This window comes from Pan paniscus, chromosome 8 (genome assembly GCF_029289425.2).
Source record: "Pan paniscus chromosome 8, NHGRI_mPanPan1-v2.0_pri, whole genome shotgun sequence".
Taxonomy (NCBI): Eukaryota; Metazoa; Chordata; class Mammalia; order Primates; family Hominidae; genus Pan; species Pan paniscus.
Genome location: NC_073257.2, coordinates 31,102,174 through 31,130,159, shown reverse-complemented (window position 1 = coordinate 31,130,159; position 27,986 = coordinate 31,102,174). Strand labels below are relative to the sequence as shown.

Genomic DNA, 27,986 nt, shown 5'->3' with positions numbered 1-27,986 from the left:
TTCCCATTGAATTTCTTATGTTAGTCTTGGATAAGTAAAAATGGGACCAAATCTGTGATTTAGTACTCCCTAGTTCCCCATTTTCTCTAAAAGCTCAACCATTCGCATCCAGTTCCTTCAACCAGAATAGTCTTTTTTTGTAGACAAGAAATGCATTCTATATATTTTTTTGTTTTTATACCCTTCACATTTCTAGGACCAAGCATACTGCCTCATACACAGCAGTTCCCCAAAAATAATCTAACAATTTTCATCATAAGAATCAGATGCACAAAGCTATCCTGGCTCTAGGAAGTGGGTTGGAGGAATAAACAGAAGTTGTCATCAGTATGCACTCACCACAAAGAATATGCAAACCCTTCTGTGACTAGTTTCTGGGGACAGAATGGGAGAAAGTTTTGTTCCTTGATGGGATTCAGCATTCTCCTTTAAGTGCACATGTTTCCAGTAAAGGAACTGATTTTTATTGTGTCCAACCAGGTATATCCTATCAATCAAGGATACTTTAGCAAATCTGAATTGACCTTTCAGTGGAATAAAAATTGAAAACAGATCAACTATGTGATATGATTTAGCTGTGTCCCCATCCAAATCTCATCTTGAATTGTAGCTCCCACAATTCCCACGTATTGGTGGGAGGGACCTGGTAGGAGGTAATTGAATCATGGGGGTGGGTCTTTCCCTGCTGTTCTCATGATAGTGAATAAGTCTCATGAGCCCTGATGGTTTTTAAGAGGGAGTTTCCCCACACAAGTTATCTCTTTGCCTGTTAACTATCCATGTAAGATGTGACTTTGCTCTTCTTTGCCTTCTGCCATGATTGTGAGGCCTCCCCAACCATGTGGAACTATGAGTCAGTTAAACAACCTCTTTCCTTTATTATTTTTTATTTTTTTATTTTTATTTTTTTAAGGTTTTAATCACATTAGTGTATTTTTGAAAAAAGGAAAAACTTATTCTTACATATAGGCTGGTATCAGTGATGAATAATAATAACACTACAATTTTTGTTTTGGAAACTTCTGAAAAGTTGTCCATGACATTGTCAAAATCAATCTTCTTTGCATATTAATGGTTAGTATTCAGGGGAGCTATATCTACTAGTCCATCTTTGCTCACAGTTGTTTGAAGAACACTTTTTATTAATTTTTTTATTATACTTTAAGTTCTAGGGTACATGTGCACAATGTGCAGGTTAGTTACATATGTATACATGTGCCATGTTGGTGTGCTGCACCCATTAACTCGTCATTTACATTAGGTATATCTCCTAATGCTATCCCTCCCCACTCCCCCAAACTCATGACAGGCCCCAGTGTGTGATGTTCCCACCCTGTGTCCAAGTGTTCTCATTGTTCAGTTTCCACCTATGAGTGAGAACATGCGGTGTTTTGTTTTCTGTCCTTGCGATAGTTTGCTCAGAATGATGGTTTCCAGCTTCATCCATGTCCCTACAAGGGCATGAACTCATCCTTTTTTATGGCTGCATAGTATTCCATGGTGTATACGTGCCACATTTTCTTAATCCAGCCTATCATTGGTGGACATAAGGGTTGGTTCCAAGTCTTTGCTATTATGAATAGTGCTGCAATAAACATACCTGTGCATGTGTCTTTATAGCAGCATGACGTATAATCCTTTGGGTATATACCCAGTAATGGGATGGTTGGGTCAAATGGTATTTCTAGTTCTAGATCCCTGAGGAATCGCCACACCGACTTCCACAATGGTTGAACTAGTTTACAGTCCCACCAACAGTGTAAAAGTGTTCCTATTTCTCCACATCCTCTCTAGCACCTGTTGTTTCCTGACTTTTTAATGATTGCCATTCTAACTGGTGTGAGATGATATCTCATTGTGGTTTTGATTTGAATTTCTCTGATGGCCAGTGATGATGAGCATTTTTTCATGTGTCTGTTGGCTGTATAAATGTCTTCTTTTGAGAAGTGTCTGTTGATATCCTTTGCCCACTTTTTGATGGGGTTGTTTGATTTTTTTCTTGTAAATTTGTTTGAGTTCTTTGTAGATTCTGGATATTAGCCCTTTGTCAGATGGGTAGATTGTAAACATTTTCTCCCATTCTGTAGGTTGCCTGTTCACTCTGATGGTAGTTTCTTTTGCTGTGCAGAAGCTCTTGAGTTTAATTAGATCCCATTTGTCAACAACCTCTTTCCTTTCTAAATTACCCAGTCTAGGGACTGTCTTTATCAGCAGTGTGGAAATGGACTAATATACTAGGTGAATGAACAAGGCAGACAATAAAAGGAAAAAAACACACTTAAAAAAAGTAACTCCTTGTCCAGTCAATATAAGCCTTTTGGGATCTCTGTTTCCCAACAAACTGAATACTCATATTTGCCAGAAAGAGTGCTCAGCATTCTATGAAACATTTTATCACACTGAGTTAATAAGTCTTCCTAACAATCTGTAAGGCAGGTACTATTACTCTTTCCATCTTATGGGAAATGGAGACCAAGAGACTTTAAATGACTACTGGTAAAACCCAGCTTTGACCATTTCCCAGGCTGATGCCAGTGCCTCCCCAGGTGACTGGTCTATCTTTCATCTATGACAAGGACAGCCATCTAGTGCTCACACACGGAGGGGGCTGAAAGAGATTTGCAGCAGACACCTCTGTTGCTCTGCATTCCATTCTGTCAATCCACCTCTGAACCCAGCCACAGCTGCAGCATCCTCTGTGCTACCTCAAACCTAAGCCATGGGACTCTCCACTCTGCCCCAGGGTCTTACGACCTGTAAACATCCATTCTTTTCACCAGCCAGCCCAGAAATGTGGAGTAATGACTGCCCCTAGAGACAACTCTCAATGAATAGGGGACAGAAGCTGTGAACAAATGCTCCCCACTGCCATCCTTAAAGTGGACAATTCTGGAAGGTTTTGGTACATCTTCCAGGGGGGCCTGATGGAATCCAGACCCCTTTTGTCCACAACTTTAATAATATTATTTCCCCTTTTCTTTTTTTTTTTTTTTTTTGAGATGGAGTCTCACTGTGTCACCCAGGCTGAAATGCAGTGGCACCATCTCGGCTCACTGCAACCTCCAACTCCTGAGCTCCAGTGATTCTCCTGCCTTAGCCTCCCAAGTAGCTGGGACTATAGCCATGCACTATCACGCCCGGCTAATTTTTTGTATTTTTAGTAGAGACATGGTTTTGCCATGTTGGCCAGGCTGGTCTCGAACTCCTGACCTCAGGTGATCCACCTGCCACAGCCTCCCAAAGTGCTATAATGTTCCTTTATTTTGGCGTTTCCTCCTCTGTCTCCCAGAAACATCCATTCCAGGAAATTACCTACACTAAGTCCTTGTCTCAGACTGTGCTTTTTGGGAAAGAGGTCTGTTATCACTGGACACACACAACAGCAAACAGTACCCCACCATTTAGTGGAAAGAATGGAAGGGAAGCTCCCAATCTGTGTGTGTTTCTTCTGCAAATTCACTAAATGAGTCCCTACTGAAAGAGGTCCTTGGAGATTACTAAGTAGCTTCAGTGTTCACATTCAGGCTTGTTAGTTGTCTTACTAATTAGACGGCAATCCCCTTGAGGGTAAGTGGTTTGACTTTCATTGTTGTTTCCCACACAGCTCCTAAATGGCTGCCAAGCATTTAACAGGTGCTCCATTAGTATGTGCTGATTAACAAAATAAGTGGCTCATAATCTTGAGTGTGACCTCTTTTTGTTCTAGCTTATTAAGAAGCAGGCAGTATCTTCCCTAGTGTATCTTCCCTGGGCAATTTTCTCTGCTTGAGGCACGCTTTATCCTAATCTCCAATTGTCCAACACTAATGAGTATTATCTTGTTTGAACATGTCTACACCAAACAATCAGATAGACTCAAATAGAGATGGTGTAAGAATGGTGGAAGAAGCATAGATTTCAAGTCAGATAGCCCAGGGTTGAATTCAGACACCTCAACCTACAAAATATGGAAAGCCCAGCAAGGTAATTCACTTTATTGAAGCTGTTTCCTAATCTGTGTACAGGCGTTAGTGATCCCCTACCTCGTAGGGCTTTTGTGAACAGTAAATTAAATCATGTGCAAAGCATGTAGTATAGTAAAGCACACAGTGGTTCATACCCAGGATCTTTCCTGCCCCTGGGCCACTGCTTGGTTTTTATGATGTACCTATTGTGTGATCAATACATCAATACATAAAGAGAATAGATTTCTGTTTTGTAAGAGAAAGGTAATTAACTGTCATTTTTATTTCATGTGGCTGATGCCAAAATCAAATAAGATTATGCATGTCAAAGTTACTTGAAATTTGTAAAGGTACTGACTGGTAGTGAAGACAGTGAAGACAGGGCTGCCATGTACAGTTGTACATTCTGTGTACTGTTCAAAAGCCCAGGCCAAAGGATGAGTTAGGGGTGAAATAAAGAGAGGCTACATCCTCCCTGTGAGGGTGCATTTTTCTAATTTTCCCACTCAAAGAGAATACCTTTTTATAATACACACAGAGGGGCCGCAGTGACTAGGAGAGGGATTAAGTGTACGAATTCAATAGTAGACTTTAGGACCAGGTTCAACGTGTTCAAATCTTGGCTCGGGCATCCTTGGACACAGTGCCCTTGTGCCTCAATTTCATCATCTACAAAATCAAAGATTCTTATAGTGCTCATAGGTTATGAGTATTTCATGAATATATGTAAAGCACTTAGGATAGTACCCGCTAAATAGTAATTGCTCAATAAATACTCACGGTTAATTTTTCTAGTTTTTATTCTTGTAAATGTAACTTATAATCCCCATGTGTCAGCTATGGTGAAACAACACATAGTAGTAATAATTCAAAGTAGAACTTATTCTACTTTGAATAAGTGGCCACCAGAATTTATTCTCTTGGGTGGATAATTTGTATTTATTTACTTATTTGAGACAGAGTCTCACTCTGTTGCCCAGGCTAGAGTGCAGCAGCACGATCTCGGCTCACAGCAACCTCCGCCTCCCGGGTTCAAGTGATTCTCTTGCCTCAGCCTCCCAAGTGGCTGGGATTACAGGCACATGCCACCATGCTCATCTAATTTTGTATTTTTGGTAGAGACGGACTTTTGTCATGTTGGCCAGGCTGGTCTTCAACTCCAGACCTCAAGTGATCTGCCCACCTCAGCCTCCCAAAGTGCTGGGATTACAGGCATGAGCCACTGCGCCCAGCTCTCGGGTGGAAAATTGTTTTCTTTAGCTCAAGCCAGGCTTTTAGTACCAATGACTTTGAAGAGCTCTGTATTTAGTTTAGACCAAGCTGAGTATTTCTAACAGGTTGCCTAAAACTTTGTCAATAGGTCATGATACTTCTTATGATAACTTCTCTTTGGATGATTTAGTAACTAAATGCCAACCCTTGTCAGATTATCAACTCTTCAAGGGCAAAAACTATATTTATCATTTTAGTATATATTACTCTGGCATATTATATGCAAGAAAATGCTGCTAAAATGATAATACAAATGTCTGCCAAGTGAACTTCAAAGACACATCCCAGTAGAACATGCTGCAGTGACAGAACCCAGAGATGACAAAGACATGAATAATGTTACAAACAATCGTTTCTTAAGCAAGGATCTAACCACAGCATCCTTCCCCCTTGGTGCGAATCATCAACAATGACTTTTCATTATTCGTAAGAGTTACAAAGCCATTTCTGGCTCTTACTGACTGTGATCATTGGGGAAAGGTAGAGAAAAAAGGAAATGGGGAGATCCGGGAGGGAGGGGCTCTCTGAATTTCTTCCAGGAAGAAAAGAACCATTTGTTTTACCAGTTCTGGGACAGCTTTCAAAAAGACAGCCAAATCCTTTCAGATTTGATTAATTTGGCCAACCAACTAAATTAAAATGTCCTTGATAAGAAATGGGTGAAGGAATGTATAGAAGAAGAATTCAGGAGGTTTCCAATATGCTCAATTTCAAACCAAAACATACGAAAGATTTTTTTTTGTAAGACAGGATCTCTCTCTGTTGTCCAGGCTGGAGTGCAGTGGCATGATCATGGCTCACTGCAGCCTTGACTTCCTGGGTTCAAGCGATCCTCCCACCTCAGCCTCCCTAAGTAGCTGGAACTATAGGCACATGCCACCAGGCCTAGCTAATTTTTGTATTTTTTGTAGAGTAGGGGTCTCATCATGTTCCCCAGGCTGGTCTCGAACTCCTTGACTCAAGGGATCCACCCACCTCGGCCCCCAAAAGTGCTGGGATTACAAGTGTGGCCACTGCGCCCTAAAAGTTTTTTTAAAAAATTTATTTTCAGGGAGCAATTAGCCCAAAATAGGCTGTGAAAAGCAGAATGACTATCTTTTTGTGACTTAGCCGTTTTCTATCTCCATTTCCCTTATCGCAAATAAAATTTCAGTCTATATAAATCATGTTTTATGAGTAAAATAGAAAAAGATAAAATCATCATATTTATGTTTCATTTTCTTTTTTTTCTCTCAATAGCCCCTGTCACTGCAACTTTTCTCATCCCTTGATCACCTCACCTGGGGAATATATAAGACTGTGGCCTTCCTGACAGTCTCCATTCAAATCCAATTGCCTACGTTGCCAGAAGTCTTTCTGGAGTGCCTCTTGCCACATCAATGCAGACTCATGATCATCATGAGGCCAGTTCCTTATTACTCACCACATTAAATCTTTTCTGGGTAGAGATAAGGTCTCACTATGTTGCTCAGGCTGGTCTCAAACTCCTGGACTCAAGCTATCCTTCTGCCTTGGCCTCCCAAAATGCTGGAATTACAGGTGTGAGACACTGTGCCCAGCCACCACATCAAGTCATAAGCCAAATCCTGCATTTCTTTGGTCATGATGTATGCATAGCAGTTATATAATTAAGCTTAAAACTAATCTACATAGTAACAACAATATTAAGGACAATATTTTCCTTGTAACTTGATTTACTGGAACACATATCTTTATCCATTAGCCTGAAAAATATCCATTTCTGTATAGTACCTAGGTTACTCACTTAAATCCAAGATTTGAGCCAAAATATATGTCTAATTAATCACATTGTGTTATAGCTGGTTATAGGAAACTGGTTCCCAGACAAATTCCCATACATGATCTGCTTAAGTGAGGATAACAGATTGACTCAGGAATCAAAAGCAATCCATTTTTTAAAAAAGAAAAAAATGAAAGAGATGTCTCATTCTAGCTGCTAGACTATGATTTCCTTGAGGGAAAAGATTATTTGATTCATCTTTACATCCCCCAAGAATAACATAGTGTCTGAGACATGCTAGGCATTAAATAAATATTGATTAAACGAATAAGTGTAGACATTGTTAAGCTGAAGATTAAGTATGTCTCACTTCATAATTTATGAGATATGCTTTAATTATCAATTGTGTTTTAGAAACCTCTGTATATATTTCATCTTTATATTGATTTATCATGTCGCATCATTTAAGCTTATGCTAACATTTAGTGCTCACTCACTTTTGTCTCCTTGGTTGATCATATTTTTTCCTCGTTGTATTAGAGTGTTGGCCACTTGGCGGAAAAGAACAGAGATCACTGAAGTCCCTACAAGGGGCCGGGCCTTACTTAACGAATATACACTTGTGGCAACTCAGAAAAGCTGGACCATAAGACTTTAGAAAAACCAGAGACGACTTTTGATCTTCACTCTGGTGTTCTGCCATGAATACAACATTCTGTCTTAAAGGGTGTTGCCTTTATAGGCCACTCCTCCTGCATGCTCTGCGGTCTGCACCCGGTGCCACCTGGCTGACTCTCTCCCTTTTCCATGCAGATTCTTTATCACATAGCTTCCACTTCCTCACGGGATTCTTTACTCAGAATTTGGCTTGCCATGACCCTCCATGACTTTTTTCTTCTAAGAGACAAGATCTCGCTCCATCCCTCAGGCTGGAGTGCAGTGGCACGAACACGGCTCACTGCAGCCTCGACCTCCCAGGCTCAAGAGCTCCTCCTACCTCAGCCTCCCAAGTAGCTGGGACTGCAGGTGCGTACCACCACACCAGGCTAATAATTTTTTAATTTTTTTGTGGAGATGGGGGTTTCGTTATGTTGCCCTGTCTGGTCTTGAACTCATGGCCTCAAAAGATGCTCCTGCAAGGGCGGGTGTGGTGGCTCACGCCTTTAATCCTAGCGCTTTGGGAGGCTGAAGTGGGTGGACTGTCTGAGGTCAGGAGTTCAAGACCAGCCTGGCCAACATGGCGAAACCCTGTCTCTACTAAAAATACAAAAATTAGCCGGGTGTGGTGGCACATGCCTATAATCCCAACTACTTGGGAGGCTGCAGCAGGATAATCGCTTGAACCTGGGGGTCAGACGTTGCAGTGGGCCAAGATCACACCACTTCACTTCAGCTTGGGCAAACAGCAAAACTCCATCTTAAAAAAAAAAATCCTTTTGCCTTGGCCTCCCAAAGCTCTGGGATTACAGAGCTGGGTGCGTGCCACTGTATCCAGCCCTCTATGACTTTAATTCTCATACAGTAATCTTTCAGCTCCTGCTCCACTGCTAAGTGATACTGTGAATTCTCCATTCAAATTCCTAAGTCAAAGTGCTCAACCGAATACATTTTGGCTGCTGGTTTGTGGGGTGAGGGTGCCGTCCATGTAGTTTGTATATACAGAACTGCCATTTGGCAGTGACTGTGAGTTGGGCAGCTTCATGTAGTAGAAGGCTGTAGGTTAGCAAGTACATGATTGACGTTTCCAATAAGATTGGCCTGATCATCCACTTCTTAACGTTGCTTATTCTGGTTTCACTCTTTGATTCTAAGTTTAATTTATCGTGAAATTGTCTGAGCTCACCACTTTTGCCCAAAGTCTGTAACAGTTCTAATCTTTTATATCATGTGAAACTGAAATTGTTGCATGGTACAGAGATGTTCTGTATTTATTGATTAGTTATTATTTGAGATTACTATAAAATATATGTTAATACTTTGACATGTTGAAATGTATGAAAGATAGACAAGGAATAAAGAAAAGGTGAACCAGAATTTCCTCATTAAATCTGAACAAAGTTTCACCACTCTCGTGGCAATTAAGTCACGTATTTTGAAACCAGAGAAATTGGCTCAAATTACTAATAACAACTGATAGTAAAGTCCTACTTCAAAATTTAAAATCTTGAGCTTCTGTGGTCTGCATGGTAATTTAGAAACTATTAATAAAACATTGATTGTGTTATTCTATGCAGTTTACAAAAAACAGAGCCATTATTTAACAAGAATAAATTTTTAAAACCATGATGAGTTGCATGGGAGAATAAAATCCAATTTTATTTTCTTCATGAGCCACTCATTTAGTATGAAACTTTCTTTTTTTTACAAAAATAAATTTTATTCTTCTTTTTTTAAATCTTCAACTTTTAGTTTATGTTCAGGGGTACATGTGCAGGCTGTGCAGGTTCATTGCATAGGTAAACGTGTGCCATGGTGGTTTGCTTCAAAGATCATCCCATCACCTAGGTATTAAGCCCAGCATCCACTAGCTATTCTTCCTGATGCTTAATATGAGACTAATATTCTGTGCATACTCTTCCATCAGCTCCTAGAAGCTGATATTCAAAACCACGTGTGTATGGAGTCTCTTGTATCTATTCCCTTATTATGAAGCTAACCTTCCCCCTTCATAAAGAAGTTTGGCATTAACAGGATAAAGTTGGGAAATGAGTTCAGAAAGCTAGTATTTAGATGGCACATTGGTACTTAAATCTGACCCATCAGAGGCCTGGCAGAAAACGAAAGTCTATAGCTGGAAATCAAATCACAGGGGTATCTGTAAGAACTCTGAGCTGCTGCCATTTTCTCCAGATAGCGATGGAGCACAGCTGTCAGAGTGAAATCCCGGCTGACTGACTGACTGCATAAAATGCCATGAGAAACACCTGTCTCATCAAGGACATTAAAAAGGTAAACACAGAACAGCCAATCAAGTCAGAAAAAGCCAGCTTTCATCTCCTTTTTTGTGGAGTAGAGTCCAAATCAGTGTCTTTTAAAAGAGTATCCTTTAATCTGATTGTAGTGTCAATCATGGCTCAATAGTTAAGTTCATTGGAAAAAAATAAAACTCTGTAATAAGAAATCATACAGAGAAGAAAAAAATGAAAAATCAGAAAAGGACCCTCCAGCCCTGATGGTTTTTCCCTGTGAAGCGGGGATTCATTTTGAAATTTTAAGTGTTTTTTTTGGTCCATAGAAATAAGAATCCTATTATTTTTAAATGGTTATAAGCATGTTGTAACTATAGTTCAGAAATGAAAATCCTATGAAATCAGTGCTTTGAGGAGGATTGACCAAAGGTTATATAAAATAATACATTTTAAAGCCATAAGACTAAATTAAGTGAAGGTGTGTACTATATGAGAAAAAAAAGTTGTGGATTTCTCTTTTAAAACATGTACAACCCTGAAGGAAGAGAGGTCGTGACATAGAGAAGTTCTGACCCTCTCTTCACCCATCTTTAATCAAACAAAAATTCATAGGCAAACCTTGCTTAGAGTGCTTACATACAAGATGAGAAATTCTAGGGTCTTTCTGTCCTGCTGCCATATTCAGATTTGAGAGGTAGGCATTCGGGAGTAAGTTGAGGAAGCTTCTTGCACAATCTTAAGTCACTTTTTAAGATATTTGCAGTGTTCTTTCAGATAAAAATGGTGCTGAGGGGTGCTGATAGTTACTCATAGTTTGAACAATTTGCAAGATACTTTTCTTATTCCTTTCCACTGCAGGTGCCTTCTCTCTCCTCTTTTTTTTCTGGACTGACATTTATTTTCATCAAAATAAGTAGTCGGGTTGATTTATTTCACCCGAATTAACCTTATATAAGGGAAGTTGCCAACAGGCTTCACAATGTAGTCCATTGCGCCCAGGACATCTGACTTATTTCTGCAGCATCCATAATGATGTCAAAGTTAGAGGTTAGTAGGACCCCCAAGGAGTGGAACTTTCTGGAAAAGCAAAATCCAAATTGTGTCTTTCCTTCTAGATATTCAACAGAACAGTGTTTGTTCAGACCTGTGGTTCCAATAACAACAAGAAGAAATTCCAACAACAAGAAGAAACAAATGGTATGAACTGGATCTAGTAGTTAAAGTTGTACCTTGAAAGGAATGAAAGAGTATGTGGTATTTCATTTTAGCTATTTTATAAATATGTTCTTCAAAGTGTTGCTCAGTCAATTCTGCAAGCTCCTACTATAATTCAGTATTATAATTCAGTAAGTTGCCAATACTTACTGAATATCTGAGTAAAATCTTTTTGCCATGACTACTTAAATTAATTCAAATACTGAGTCCCTACTCTGCAAGTTTTTGCCAGGTACAAATCCTACTGGAAAGGCAATTCTGTATTTTGAATTCTGGATGTTTCCTTATAAACTCCATCACTATTAGCCACCATTTCCATAATCCCCATTTATGTAATGAGGAACATCAGCACTGCTAAGCTTAAATATGTTAATTCTTCACTTTCTAAGCTTTCACCACAGGAGAGCATGGTTCACTTTTAAAAATGGTATCATAAAGTTCTGTGTATGTGCAAAAAAAAATCTGCGGTTTTTATCTGCCCAGGATCCATTTCCCTCTTTTTTGTTTTTGTTTTTGTTTTTGTTTTGTTTTGTTTTCTGGAAAACAGCACTTGGATTTTCCTCAGGGAAATCCTCTTCGTCCTCCACTGTTTGTAAGCATGGTGAGAGAGCCAATCAAGTAGCCCTCCCCTCTCCTGACCTGGGGAGATCAAGCCAGGTCACTCTGATCCCCTCTCCTAGGAACTTGAACCTTGAGACACTTGACACCAGTTGACTTGAGGTGAGCTGACTCACCTCAAAAGATAGACTCCAAGGAGCCCAGCCACAGTTCCCAATACTGAAATTCTCAGAGCAGCCCTGATCCAACCTTCAGCTTTCCTTCCATAGCTCTGCTGTTGGCCAGTAGCCCTCAAACAATAGTGATGCACAATGAAGTCACATTGAGAGATTATTAAACATTAAATTATCAGGATCCATCCCTGAGATTCAGAGTCTATGAGTCTAAGATGGTTCCCAGAGATCTGCATTTTTTTGGGGACCAACATCCCTGGGAATCCTAACGCTAGTGACCCAAAGTACACACTAAGAAGCTGTATTAGTCCATTCTAATGCTGCTAAAAAAGACATACCTGAAACTGGGTAATTTATAAAAGAAAGAGGTTTAATGGACTTACAGTTCTTCATGGCTGCGGAGGCCTCACAATCAACGGCCAAAGGCAAGGGAAGAGCAAAGGGACATCTTACATGGCGGCGGATAAGAGGGCTTGTGCAGGGGAACTCCCCTTTATAAAACCATCAGATCTTGTAAGACTTGTTCACTATCATGAGAACAGCATGAGAAAAATCTGCCCCCATGATTCAATTACCTCTCACCGGGTCCTTCCCATGACTCGTGGGGATTATTACACTTCAAGGTGAGATTTGGGTGGGAACACAGAGGCAAACCATATCAGCAGCATTGCTACAAACCTCCAATAAATTCTATCTTTTAAATTAGAAAGAGGTGATTTCTAGTATGTACCACCGAATTATATTATCCACCCTCTCTGAAGTTTTTTGGAGGGTAATTATGAATATAGAGGCATAGAACCTTGGGGGAGAGGAAGGGAGAGATCCCACATCTTCCAAGTAGATTCTTTTAGCTCACCATTCCTTGACATCTTGCCCTGTCTCCCTTAACAAGGAGCCTTGAAAGTCATGAAGAAGCCTTTGTTCTAATTAAAATTATGTCCCACTCCTCTTTGTAGAAAAAAGGTTGTGATCCACTCTTTTGAATAGCTATCACATTGTTTCATAATATCGTAACTGCTCCAAAGAAAAAACTGATTCACCCAATAATGAAACAACCATAGAGAAGTCAATGGGACACTCTGGGGAAGCTTCACAGACTCACTGGAAATATTACTCCCCCCAGAAAAAAAAGAAAAAAGAAAAAAGAAAGGAAGAAAGAAAAAAATGGTAAGAGATGGAAATTACAACAGAACCCTTGTCCCTTACTCTCTTTATTCAGGTTTATTGTTTGGAAATCAGGGTAGGTTACATAAATTATTTATTCCTTTGGTGGTATGGAGAAGAATGGTGACCTGCTCATCACAAAAGTGCAAGGAAGAAAAAAACCCCAATATACAAAAAATAAAGCTACTTCTGATGATTCAAACAGAAGAGAATTGGCTGTTATCTCAATGTAATACCAAGGAAGAGAACACACACAGGAGTCTGGCTCAATGGGAAACAGATCTATTCAGCAGAAAGGTCAGCTGGCAATGAAAGCCTCTAAACCAACAACACAAAAGGCTGCTTCAGAGAACAGCTACCTGCCTGTGCTGCAACCGGGAGAAGGAAGGAGGAAGGACACATCTCCTAAAATAGGAGCTGCTTGTTTTATATATGGTAAAGATGTTAGGGAAGGTTTCCATACATATAGCCATTAAAGCCCTTAACTCAAAGCTTTAAATAATCTGGTGGTGTTTTTATTTTTAAATGGCTGTGCTTGAAGATAGGTTTTTGTTTTTAAATATGTTTTTGTTTTTAAACATATTTACCTACTTTTGTAACTGCTGTTTTACAACCAAGTTAGTTTGTGGGTTTTCGTCAATTTCGTGCTTTCAATCAGAACTTAGATCTCCTCTGCACTTCAGTAGGTCCTTGTTGTGGGTAAATAAGCTGCTTCTTGCTTTATATTCTTAAAAGAAATACAAGGAATATCATCTAAATCGGGAAAAGAGGCCAAAAGAGGAAATGATTACATAGTTGCAAACTGTAGCAACCAAATTTCTCTTCTACTTTATGCATATCAACCAAATTTCTCTTCTACTTTCTGCATATTGATGAGACCAAGGAACACGTATACCATCACAAAGCTCTGTGTATGTGTGTTTATACACACAAGTATACAGTAAATTTCACATATATCACATAAATCAATGAAGTATCTGGGGGAAGCTTCATAGACTGACTGAGAGCATTACCCCCATCCCCTAAAACGACATATTATAATGACAAGTAGGAATAAAGAGGTAGTAGCGAAAGAGTAAAAATTTGATATTTCCCCAGCATTATGTATATATGTATTCAACCATTACGTCTTGAGTGTCTGTCAGAGGCCAGGCATTCTTGCTGGGCAACAGAGATACAACAATCAAAAAGGGAATGAAAGAAACTTAAGTTCAAAGATGGGCAGACAACTAAAGGGATAATTAGGATAAGGTAGGGTAAGTGTTACGATACGGGAAAAGCAAGGATACCTAACCGAGACCAGGGAACAGCCTCTGTGGAGGAGCACAGGCAAATAAAAGAGTGTTGGTTGTTGGGAAACTGTATGAAATTCAATGCCACTGGGGGACTCCAGAGGATGAAGGTGCTGAGAATTAAGGCTAAGGAGACAAGCAGTGGCTTGATCAAGAAGTGTCTCATAGCAACATTGCTCAGATTGCACTCATATTCTCAGAAAATGGGAACCAACTGGGGGCTTTAAGTAGAGAAATACTATGATTGCTCTTGAAAAAAATCACAATGGCAGTTCCAATGTGGATAATGGATTGTTGGAGGATGAAGACTAAGATGGGGTGACCAGTTAGGAGGCTGCTGATATAGTTTGGCTTTGTCCCCACCCAAATCTCATGTGGAATTGTAATCCCCATAATCCCCCCTTGTCGAGGGAGGGACCCAGTGGGAGGTGACTGGATAATGGGTGCAGTTTCTTCCACATTGTTTTTATGATAGTAAGTTTTTATGAGATCTGATGGTTTTATAAGGGGTTCTTCCCCCTTTGCTCTCTACTCTCTCCTGCCGCCATGTGAAGAAGGTCCTTATTTCTCCTTCGCCTTCTGCCATGACTGTAAGTTTCCTGAGGTCTACCCAGTTATAAGGAACTGTGAGTCAATTAAACATCTTTCCTTTATAAATTATCCAGTCTTGAGTACTACTTTACAGCAGGGTGAGAATGGACTACTGCAGTTACTGTGGTAACTGGGGAAGGAAATAACAGCCTGAACTAGGATTGAGATAGGTGGAATAGAAAGAAAAGATTCCAGAGCTCTCAAGGAAGTAGCAATGATTGAACATGATTGAATGGATCAGAAAGTAAAGAAGAGGGACAGGACCATGTTTCTGGCTTGGACAATGGAGAGTATAAAAATGTCATTTAATCTAACCAGTAAATGAGGAGTAGACATAAGTAGTGGTGGGAGAGTGGAAGGGAGGAGCAGAGAGAGGGAGGAACAGGACCGCAAGGTTGGAGCTCAGTCTTGCATAACCATGTTTACAGTGCCTGGAGAGTTTCCAAATAGAGATGTCTGGAAACTTTTGAATATGGGTCTAAAACTTGGAAGAAAGATCTGGGCAGGGCATATTGATTTGGTAGCCATCAGCATATGTGCAGAAAAGTTTAACTTCAATTTCTCTAGCCATTTTTTCTAGGTCTATTTTCTTTCAGATTTTCTTTCTTTTGAGCATTCCTCAAATGTTATGTTACCATTCACCAGCTTCTCTAGAGTTGAGGATGGACTCATGACCACCTGAAGGAATAGCAATATGGCAAGACATTGAATATATCATATGTAGATTAGAAGAAATAGGAAGAAAAAAATGGAGACAGAAGAATGTGGTATCACAGAAGTGAAGGGAAAAGTGTTTTAGACAGTGGGATGGGGCCATGTCCAACAGATGTGACCATGTAACCATCATGAGTTGTGTGTATCTTTAGTGATGGATGATAATTCAGTAGGCTAGCACAAATTAATGGAAATATCTCTTAAGATGATGTAAATTCACCTGCTTAGATCTCATATATTCCTTCTGACCTTTATTTATTTAGGAAATCTGCCAGCAACGAAGGCATACCACAGTGCAAATCAACTCAGTAGGACTAGATCACCCTTCGTGAAACAGGCTCTTATCATGCAAAGCAAAGGACTTAACCCTAACCCACAGTTAAGCACCTCCACATATAACATCTCATGAAGGCCAGACCTAAAGGACATTTGGGAGCTCATAGCAGTGCTGCTATGAGACACTTCTTGATCAAGAAGAAGGCCAGACCTTGCTCTTCTTTATTCCAAAATACTTTGAGTACATATGACAATTTCTCAATCAATAGACTCCTCAATTTATGAATTACTTTTGCTCAATGCATTTCAGGTTGAGTGTTTTCTAGTGAGGTAGGAGATAACATATTTAAATTTTATAAGCCTTTCTGGAAAAAGGTGAGGGATAAATTAATTTTAAGGCATTTGTCACATTAAATATGTATTATTGAATTAAAACATACTTATTACAACATACTTAATGATGTAAAAGGTAAAATCCTGCCTGTTCCTCTATAATCTCATTTTCATGTGCTGTTCATATACTGGTAAAGTCTTTTAGACCTCTACTCATGCAAACACCAATATAAATGCAAACACATGTAGAATAAATGCAATCATACTATATACATTGCTCTACGTCTTAATTTTTATATAACGTATTCTCAGAATATAAACCTCCTTCTCCGTAAGTCTATACAAATCTAGCCTTTTCTCTTTAATGTCTATACGCTATTTCCTACTATAGGTGGTATACCATTTATTTATACCTATTGTCAGATAATCCTGTTATGTCAAACACATTTTAATGTTCCGGAAACTCATGTATTTCCACCGCTAGACTAGACTTTTCTGAGAACAGAGATGAAAGGTTCAATTCCTCTCTACATTTCTAACTTTCAGAATAGCCTTGGGCAAAGAGCAGGGACTCAGTAATTGCTTCATGAATGAACAGTTAGATGATGACCACTACAGCCCTACGTAATTCAATACGCTCTACAAGAGCTTTCTTTAAAACAATGAAGGCATCCTTCTAAAAGGGACTGCTCTTTTTCAGCATTGGAGAAGTTGTACTCAGATGCAGAGGGAGGTGGGAATAATCACAATTGAAACAGTTCACATTTACTTGAGTACTTACTCTGTGCTGCCAAGTGTTTTCATAGTTTAACACATTTAATAATCATAGAAAACTTGAGAGTAAGACTCTATTATTATTCTTGTTTCATAGAAAGGCAAGTTGAGGCACAGAGTGATGAAGTAACTTGCAGGAGCTTCTCTGGTGTGCAAAGGCTGGGCCGCTGCCCCAGAAGTGTCATTCACACATGAAACTGCCTCTCCAATGGGAAGAAAAAGTGATCAGTGTTAACTGGAGCTGTGGTGGGAGATGCTAAGGCAACCAGAGGGTCCCATGACCCTGAACATGCACCAACAAGCTCATTCTCTATACATGCCCAGAGGTTGCCAACCACCAACTTAATTTCATTTTCCTGCCTCTGTGCTTCTTAAAGTTTATATGAAAGTTTACCTTATTTTCCTTTTTCTTTTTTTGTTTTCTTTTTTGAGATGGAGTCTCACTCTGTCACCCGGGCTGGAGTGCAGTGGCGTGATCTCAGTTCACCGCAACCTCCACCTCCTGGGTTCAAGTGATTCTCATGCCTCAGCCTCCTGAGTAACTGGGATTACAGGTGCCCGCCACCACACCTGGCTAATTTCTGTATGTTTAGTAGAGATGGGGTTTCACCATGTTGGCCAGGCTGGTCTTGAAATCCCGACCTCAAGTGATCTGCCCACCTTGGCTTCCCAAAGTGTTGGGATTAGAGGAGCGAGCCACCACACCCGGCCTCTTATTTAATTTTAATAAAATGTCATTATGTAGTGAGGTTTATAATTAAAGCCAAATTTAAAGCTCTGAAAAAAAATTAAGGATTTTAACATGGCCAATATTAAAAGCTATTATTAATAAAAACACATGCAGTTCCAAATATGAAGTTATCAATTTCTTACCAAAATACATATATGAACTTGACATTCAAAGATACAGAGGTCTTAAAAGCCAAATATCACCCTTAAAGGACATCTTAAGACATATCTGGAAAAGCTCTGAGTGATTTAAGGAGACATATATATATATATACACACACACACATATATATACACACAAACACACAGTATATATACACACATACATACAAACATGCCTTTAAAAATCATTTACTGCGCAAATATATTTCCCAAGGCATATATAAGTGTATAGCTCATACTTATTTATTTATTTAGAGATAGAGTCTCGTCTGTCTCCCTGGCTGGAGTGCAGTGGCACGATCTCGGCTCACTGCAGCCTCCACCTCTGGGGTTCCAGTGATTCTCCCGCCTCAGCCTCCCGAGTAGCTGGGATTACAGGCATGCACCACCACGCACGGCTAAGTTCTTGTATTTTTAGTAGAGACGAGGTTTCACCCTGTTGTCCAGGCTGGTCCTGAACTCCTGACCTCAAGTTATCTGCTCATCTCGGCCTAGCAAAGTGCTGGGATTACAGGCGTGAGCCACTGTGCCCAGCCCGCTCACACTTATTTTAACTGGCAGGACAATTCTGATCACTTGTAAAAAGTATGAATTGTGAGTGAACAACCCCAATTAAAAAAAAAAAAACTATACTACCTACATTCTACTAACCAGAAATCTCTGTGAACAGGCACTTCAGCACTTCTCTAGCCCAGTGATAATTGATTTTTATACCCAAAAGCACTACAACATTTGCATGTTAATTAAATTTAATTATAATCCCATTATTTAAACTTGGAAAGACATTCCAAACAAGATGACCAAAGCACTATACATGGAATAAGAGTCAATCTCAGCTTGAATCTCAGTTTGACCATCCTCAGACTCTGTGGTCTTTGGCAGTACAGTTTACTTCCCTGGTTTGAAATTTTCTCATCTATAAAATGAAGACATCATCACTTCCTTTGCCTATCTCTAGTGATTGCTTTAATGTCAAATGAAATAGTGGGCATAAAAGCATTTTGTAAACTTTGAAGAACTATGTAAATGTGCGTTGGAACAATCAGAATTTAACTAGAGTACCGAATTGCTTAAGTTATGGTATATATACAAATGCAATATCATTTGGTGACATTTAAATGCTCTAAAAGCTCAAAGGTGATCACACACTATGGAAAGTGTGGATCTTATAAGAGATTAGTAACATGTGGACTACATTACCTTCCAGTATCTAGTCATTTATTAATAAGAGCTTTCCAAGACTATTAGTAGTTAGCAACTAACACAGGCAGCAACCAAGTAGACAGCAAATTCCCCTGCTTCATGATCTCCTATCACAGTAACTACTCATTTTTCAAAAACGACTACGTATCAGGCCAGAAGTAAGTGCACACAAACATTATTTCATCTTAACTCTCACAATAAACTTTTGAAATTTTACTATTATCCTGATTATATGGATGAGAAAACTGAGACTCAAAGAAAGAAAAGAACCCCACGATCACATGGTAAGTAAATGATTATATCAAAATTCAAACCCAGGCTAAGTCTGATTCCATTTGTATATATCTCTGTCAGTAACATTTGTCTTTAATGATTTTGTTATGCTAATCACCAGATGCTTTTCTCCTTGCCAGTTCTTTTCTGAAGGAAAATGCCTGAAAAGACAGATAACCTAAGACAAAAAGAAGCAAGATACTTGAACAGGTACTTCACAAAAGAAGATGGCTAAATGGCCGGGTGTGGTGGCTCACACCTGTAATCCCAGCCCTTTGGGAAGCTGAGGTGGGCAGATCACAAGGGCAGGAGTTCAAGACCAGCCTGGCCAATATGGTGAAACCCCGTCTCTACCAAAAATACAAAAATTAGCTGGGCGTGAAATTGGAGGGCACTTGTAGTCAGGAGGCTGAGGCTTGAATCCGGGAGGTGGAGGTTGCAGAGAGCCGAGATTGTGCCACTACACTTCAGCCTGGGCAACAGAGTGAGACTCCATCTCAAAAAAAAAAAAAAAAAAAAGAAGATGGCCAAATGGTCAATAAATATATGAAAACATGCTTGACTTCATTAGTTATCAGGGAAACACACAGCAAAGCCATAATGGGATACTCTGACATACTCATCAGACACACTAAAATGCAAATGACAATACTAGGTGTAAGGGGGAGGCACGCAGGTGGGAGTGAACATTGACCCGATGTTTCAGAAAGCTGCTGACCAGCATCTACTTAAGCACAATGTATTTATACTGTACCCTATGACTTGGCAATTTCATTCCTTGGTTCGCATCCAAGAGAAATGCATACATAAACATTCACAATATGGCATGTCCCAACTGTTTATAACAGCACTATTTATGATAGCCCCAAACTGGAAACTACCCAAATGCCCATCAACAGTAGCATGGATCACTAAGTCATCACAGAGCCACACAATGGAATACTGTACAACCGTGAGCATGAGAAATTGCAGCTTCAACTATGTGCAGCCACGTGGGTTAATATCATGAATACAATGGTGAGCAACACAAGCTGGATGAGAGGAGAGTACATGCTGTTTGAGTTCATTTGAATAAAATTCAGAAACAGGAAAAACCAATCCACCATGTTAGAAGTCTGTTTAGTGGGTACCCTGGGGGAGGTGGGAGACAGCTGGAATTGGAAGGGAGGAGAAGGTTGCTCACAATGCTTGGTTTCTTGATTTGAGTATTGGTTACAAAGGCATGTTTGCTTTGAGAACATTCTTCAAGCTCAATGCTTATATAATTTCTGCACCCACTTTTCAGCATGTATGTTATACTTCGATAATAGTACATTTTAAAATAACTAAAAGGGTATAATTGGATTGTTTGTAACACAAACGATAAATGCTTGATGGGATGGATACCCAATTTTCCATGATGAGATTATTATGCATTGCATACCTGTATCCAAACATCTTATGTACCCCATAAATATATACACCTATTATGTACCCACAAAAATTAAAACATTTTTTCAAAAAGCTTACCAAAAAGAGTTAGTATCTCTGCTCTCCAAAGCATGCAAATGTCAATACTTGAGAAGCGTTTCACAGAAATGCACACAGAGCTTACCATGTTTATATATCCTTTTAAATTTAAGAGTATTTATTCAGCTCACAGATTTTCATGTCCTTAACGAAACAGCAAGACAGTTTAGGTAAACACAGGAATTACTTCTGAGCTGCGAAGCTGAGTTCTAAAAGAATGATGGTTAGGAGTAAACAAAAGAATGAAGACTAGATATTGAACATCAATAATAATGTCAAGAATAAAGCTTATGCATTGAGTCTTAAAGAGCAAGACAGGGCTACAGTCTGCAGCCTACTTCTGTGAGCCCACTGCTCAGAGAAGTTTTGAATCTGAATGTAACGTTAAACAAGTGAGGGGAGGCAACCTAATAAAAGCAACAGCTTAGAGAGGTAAAAACCTAGAAATAAAGAACTATGGCATATGAGTATAACTTTCTTTGAAACCCACATAACTTTCATATTCTTTCTGAGAGACAATGTTTGAGTAGGAGGAATTCTTAAGAAAGCTGTCATACTAAAAAGAAAAGGTATAAGAACTAGTGAAAGATTAAGATACATGCACACACAGGTGCATATTTATCAATTGATTTATATTACATCTAAAATATATTATTTATGTAATTAGATCTAACAGATATATGCATACATGTATGTATATAAATATTGACATTTAGTTCCAGTATTATCAGAATTGTGATTCCTGGAAACTGACAACAGATTTGAGAAAGGACACCAGGACAGCCCAACCAGTATGACGAGGTCCTAACCACTAGTACCACATAGGGGTCTGGCTGCCCTTTGTATTCAATGAGCAGCCTCTAGACTCATCTGCTTTGCGGTCAAATCTAAAGTCTCCATTACAGATAGATGCACAGTGGGTTCTTTTCCTTCAAGGAAAAAAATAGGTTTCGATTTAACCTATCTTCCACTCTGGGTTGGCCATCTCTAAAGAAAACTGCAATCCATAAAGTGTCAAAGAAGAGAGGTTAAAACAGCAGCAGGTGGGTTAGAGGTAAGGCTTCCCAAGAGAAAAACACTCTGAAGTAAATGAAAATTTATTTCTAGTGACCAAGGGTATGCATTTCTTTTATCTTTAAAAGACATCTGTGCTCTATATTTTGTGGTACTTTATTCAAAATACAGGGTAAAAATATTTGAGAATGAGCAGATGAACCAAGTCTCTGTAGCTTTCAATCAAGACTTCAAAAATCCAGATTATGTTGTCTCTTCTTTCTATTTATTTACATGTTCAATGTAAGAAGAAGAACTAAAATAAGTAGGGTAAAAATTTGTTGCTTTGTTGGAGGCCTTATTTCAGAATTTTTGTATTCAATAGGCACACATAACCATGGATTTCTTCTAATTCATTATACAAGAATAAACAGAAACACAGAAAGCTAAGAAATTCTCACTCTTCACTATTCTAGAAACTATGGATTTTTAAATTAAAATTATTTTTGTTTTTAACTTAAGGTTTTCTTTAGGCGGCTAATCTTATACTCTAAAAAGTTTGTAACACTTATTCCCAAATCTTATTTAAAAAGCAATTAATTTTTTGACTGGATAAAAACCATCTATCCCTGCAGATGTCGTCTTTAGAAATCTTGGCTGGCTACCTGACTCCTCCATTGATTTGTGATATGTCAACTGTTGCATTCAAAAGACAAATGGCACCAAATATGCAACAATTACAAAAACCTTTAAATAAAAGGGGGTTTTCATGATTTTACTTATTTAATAAAATTGAATACTCTCTTTAAGGTTTGACAGTATAGTTCTCTCTCCCTGCCCTCCCACCCCACCCCCTCACCATTTCCAACTTTATTATTGAGATCATATCAGATTTTGACCTTGTTTGTCCTGTAAGTTTCACATATATCTCTTTTTTGTGGCCAATTTTCCAAGGTCACGGGTTTCTTTACCTTCAATACTTTAAGTATTGATTAGCTTGCTTTGTCAATTTTCTATTTGTTTTGCAGTCAGGAATGTCAAACCAGTGTTAAGCAATTCAGCACTGCAGTTTGCCCAGCCTGCATAAACCTCCTGTTCCCTTTCACATCCCTTCCTGAAAATAGAGTAGCTGCTCGCAAAAGGAGTATGAAAATCAAGCCAGCGCTTGCTCGGAGCTGGTCGGCTAGTGTACGGCACAGCATATTGCAATTAGCATCCAATCATGTTAAGTAGTGATACTTCAATATTTGTGTGAGCCTGCCTTGTAGAATTTAATAGTCAGACAGCCATTTTGCAAAACACAGCAGGGCCATGAAATAAGGGCTATTTCAGTGAAAGAGTCACCGGATGATAAAGCTGTTGCAACAGCTGTGTCATCCATCCAGTGATTATCATCTACTATTTTTCTGAAGCTGCTCAAAATAGGATTTAGTGTTAGCCTCTGCGCCTATCTATAATTTGTCAAACTCCGTGGTATTTCTTCCCCCCACCATCCCATCATTCAAATATGAAAACAGGACTACTCTAGGTAAAAGAGAGTATCAACTGGTTTGAATGAGGCAGATCTCTGAGACAATGGACTTCTCAAACCAATCCCTGCTCAAGTTATTTCCAACCTTATCAAAGTCACAAGGCACAAAAGATAGATAAAAACATCTCTGGGAAAAAATAAATATCTCAGAATCTCCTATACCTCAGATTCCTTGAAAACTCATGGTACGAAATGATCGACTGTCTGGTTGGTTCAGCACAGGGAATAAAAACAGCTGAAAGAGGCAACATGCACCAGACAGACACGAATAGTATTTTCAGCTCCCAGCTGCAATTCTACAGCAATAGAAACTTACATAGGACACCCGTACTCGCCGGCGATGCACCAGCCCGCAGCACTGCATGAAGAGGGGGCAGAACGCAGTCAGCGTGTGGCTTCACCAAGCTGCACTGTGCCTTGTCTTCTCGTCACAGCCTCGGTCCATTTCTTCCCACCTTCTACTCCCAGGTAAGAGGCATGAGCAAATCACTTAGCTTCTGCCTCCTAGGTAGTTTCTAAAAAAGCCACCGTTCCTGCAGGCATGCCAAAACTTTGTTCTCCCCTGTTTGTCTTTTTTTGGGGGTGGGGGGCGTAATTTGAGATCTTCTTCAAGGGGGTTTCCTATTTGCAAAAATCTACAAGAAGTAGCATTAATTTTCCGGAAGTAAGTATTGCTAACACAGAGTTAGGACTGTCCAGATCGTCAGAGTTTCTTGGTGACGCTTTTACAGTAGCCATTCTCAACTCGGGAGATTTTCAAACATCTGAGTGTCTTGCATTTCGCGACCCTGCAGTACTCTGCTTTTGAAAAGCAGGAGGCCTACTCCTGCTGCTGTTTATGTGACTGCTTCTTAGCACGCTGCTGTTCCTGCTCCCGCGGCTGCTCGCCTATGATTGCCTTCTTCACAATGCACAGGCTGACAGCAGCATCCTGGATTCCCTGTTACCTCTGTAACGTTTTGGGCATATCTGATTTGCTACTTCTCCCTCCTCCCCTGACCCTGAAAAATGACTGAGTCTAGACTCGAATTCACTGTGGATTCCTAGGACTACAGAAACATCCTCCAAACCGTCAGATGCTTTGTCCTGCAGTAGGTATTTCACATGAATTGTAAGGAGGATCGCCAGAGTGGCCTCAGGACCTGACTCGCTCAAGCACTGCGGCGCACAGTTGTTTGGTGCTCGCTGGCAAATGTTCATTTTCTGGGTTAAAGCATGTTAAATAAACATAACTCTGGAAGGCGAATTTGATCCGACTCAGACCTCATTAATTCATTAGATCTCATACCACCTATGATTTAGATATAATAAACTACATAAGGCTGCCTTCCAAGTGTGAGAGCTCCCAAGTCAATATTCTTTGTAAGCTATTATTTAGATCTTTCCCTAAAGACCCAGTTTTCAGGGACTGAGCTGATCCTAATATTCTCCCTAAAGACCTTGTAAATGTCACACCTAAAAAGATGAATCATTAAGACATGTGGAGATTCAGCTGTTCATTGGTATGATATCAGCCATTCTAATATGCAATATCTTTAGTGTGTCATAGATATTGATCCAAATTTGCACCCATGCCCAAGTCATTCCATATTCTGTTGAGACCTAAGAAGGTATGTTAATGATTTCATGTCACAGATTAACCACCACTACATCCTTTAGGCTCCTGGAAAAATAAAAGACAATTAATTCTCAACACTTTACCAGTATTTTCTCAAGGCTTTTTTGAGATAGGGTCTTACTCTACTGCCCAAGCTGAAGTGCAGTGGTGCAATCATGGCTCACTGCAGCCTTGAACTCTTGATTGCCTTGCTCAGGCAGTCCTCCCACCTCCGACTCCCAAGTAGCTAGAATTGTAGGTGCATGCCACCACACCTGCTTAATTTTTTTTTTTTTTTTTTTTTTTTTTTTTTTTTTGAGACAGAGTCTCACTCTGTCACCCAGACTGGAGTGCAGTGGCACAACCTCAGCTCACTGCAACCTCCACCTCCAGGGCTCAAGCAATTCTCCTGCCTCAGACTCCTGAGTAGCTGGGACTACAGGTGTGCACCACCATGCCTGGCTACTTTTTGTACTTTTTTTTTTTTTTTTTTTTTTTTCAGTAGAGATGGAGTTTCACCATGTTGGCCAGGCTGGTCTTGAACTCTTGGACTCAAGTGATCTGCCAAGCTTGGCCTCCCAAAGTGTTGAGATTACAGGTGTAAGCCACAGTGCCCAGCCTAATTTTTAAAATTTTTTTGTAGAGACAGGGGTCTCACTTTGTTTCCCAGGCTGGTCTCAAACTCCTGGCTCCAGGCCATTCTCCTGCCCCAGCCTCCCAAAGTGCTAGGATTACAAGTGTGAGTCACCATGCCTGGCCTTTAAAGTCTATGATTTAAAGCAACACTTTTATATTATTATTAATAGTCTAAGAGGTTGATAGAGGTGACAAAAAAATTCTGCCTTAATCTCCTTATTTGACTGACAAACTGGGTCCCAAAATGATTCCATGTTTTGTTTATCAGTAATATAAGCAATAGCATAATTTAAACCCTGAAACTTATATAATCTACATAGTCTGTGAAAATTCTATGGTCCTATCATATACTAGTTAAACCTTTGTGGATTTGAAGGTCCAAAAGGAAAATAACATAGTCTATAGACAGAAAATAAGGACATTTTAGTGATTAAATCAGAAACCTAGAGTAAAACAAAATTTCCGAATTACACTGTAAATTGGCTCTTGAAGTACATCCTGGAAAAAAAAAATCCCTCACCATTTTCTGAACCATACATGATATATTCCTAGTAGGTAGGACTTCAATTTGATTTTTTAAAGAAACTTCAGTGAGAGGAACACTAAGTAATATAAAAGAACACATAATTCAAATTCAAGTTTTTTTTGTTTTTTGTTTGCTTGTTTGTTTGTTTTTGACACAGAGTTTCGCTCTTGTCACCCAGGCTCGAGTGCAGTGGCATGATCTCAGCTCACTGCAACCTCCACCTCCTGGGTTCAAGTGATTCTCCTTCCTCAGGCTCCTGAGTAGCTGGGATTACAGGTGCCCGCTACCAGCCTGGCTAAATTTTTGTATTTTTAGTAGAGATGGGGTTTCACCACGGTAGGAAGTCTGGTCTTGAACTCCAGTCCTCGTGATCCGCCCGCCTCGGCCTCCCAAAGTGCTGGGATTACAGGCGTGAGCCACTGTGCCCGGCCTCAAGTTTTTTCTTAAGGCCCCTTCATCACCTCTATCACCACATTTTTACTAGAATAACTGAATAAAGAATAAAAATTTAGCTTAAAGTTAGAATAAGATGAAAACACTGGGGAAATGATCTATCCCTTCTATGATTCTGAATTTGATTTGGAATTCACTTAACTTTTTATTAACTATGATATTTTTATACACAATATAAGAGAGATTCCCCCATTCATTAGATATTCCACCCACCTTGTCATTCAAGAATCCACAAAAGGATTCCAAGCACTAACTAATTTGATTCGGCAAACATTTATAGAGCACCTTCTGTTTGCTCAGTGCTGTGCTAAGGTGCTGGGGATATGAAATGAATAAAATACAATCCATGTATTCCTCTAGGCACGTATAAGAACTGAGGAGGCTGGGCGGGGTGGCTCACGCCTATAATCCCAGCACTTTGGGAGGCCCAGGTGGGCAGATCATCTGAGGTCAGAAGTTTGAGACCAGCCTGACCAACATGACGAAACCTCGTCTCTACTAAAAATACAAAAATCTGCTGGGCAGGGTGGCACATGTCTGTAATCCCAGCTACTCGGGAGGCTGAGGAAGGAGAATTGCTTGAACCTGAGAGGCAGAGGTTGCAGTGAGCCGAGATCATGCCACTGCACTCCAGCCTGGGTGACAGATGGAAACTCCATCTCAAAAAACAGAGGAAAGAGAACACAGTGTTTCAGAGCAATGGGAACGCCAAGGGAACAACTCCTAACCATCCCTGGAAGGAAAAATAGAGCCTTCACAAAGATGAGGACACTTGGGCTAGCCTTGCAGAATGGACGGAATTGAATTCAGTGGAAAGCGCGAGGGAGAAAGGATCCCAGGCAATGGGCAGAAGATGCAAAAGCACAGAAGATTACATACAGAATATACACAGAACAAATTGTGTTTCTATAGTGTATACGAAGAAGGGCATCTTCAGACAACAGGGATCTACCCCAAGTCCTCATTCTAAACTCAGTTCTCCCCCAGATTCAGTCTTTACTTATCTCTATATCCCTAGCACTTAGCACAGTGACTGAAACATAGTAGGTATCACAAAGATTCATAGTTGTCCCCTCCTGATCCATTCTTTACTTCATTTACAGTAATAGAGATAGACATCGGCTGCTGGGCTAAGATGAATGTCCCAGCTTCTCCTGCAACTTGGATGGCCACGGGACTAGATTCTGGTCAATGGGAAGATGCAGAAATGGCATGTGCCAATACCCAAGTCATGTGTCACTGCTGAGAGCTAGGACAGCCATTTATAATGAGAAGAAAGCTGCACATTCAGGAGAAGAGAGCGACAAGACAGACCCAAGTCCCTAGGACAGGGGAGCTGCCATATTGGCCCAATAGTGTTTACGTTTGGACTACACCAAGAAAGAGACATTAACTCCTATATTGGCACTTTTGCTCTG

At 39.8% G+C, this 27,986-nt stretch overlaps 1 protein-coding gene across 7 annotated transcripts in view; it reads right to left on the bottom strand.

Moving 5' to 3' along the window:
• Positions 1-27,986, bottom strand: part of CACNB2 (calcium voltage-gated channel auxiliary subunit beta 2) — a 400,505-nt gene that overhangs the window by 255,685 nt on the left and 116,834 nt on the right. The window contains exon 1 of one of the 7 annotated variants that reach the window (XM_057298827.2): positions 23,673-26,384. The exons of 5 other annotated variants lie outside the window; for them this stretch is intronic. In XM_057298827.2, the coding sequence (XP_057154810.1) occupies positions 23,673-23,720 (48 nt within the window). In that variant the 5' untranslated portion in view covers positions 23,721-26,384. Of the gene's footprint in view, positions 1-23,672; positions 26,385-27,986 lie in introns of those variants that run through there. One more of the 7 variants, XM_003811439.5, reaches the window with a different exon arrangement.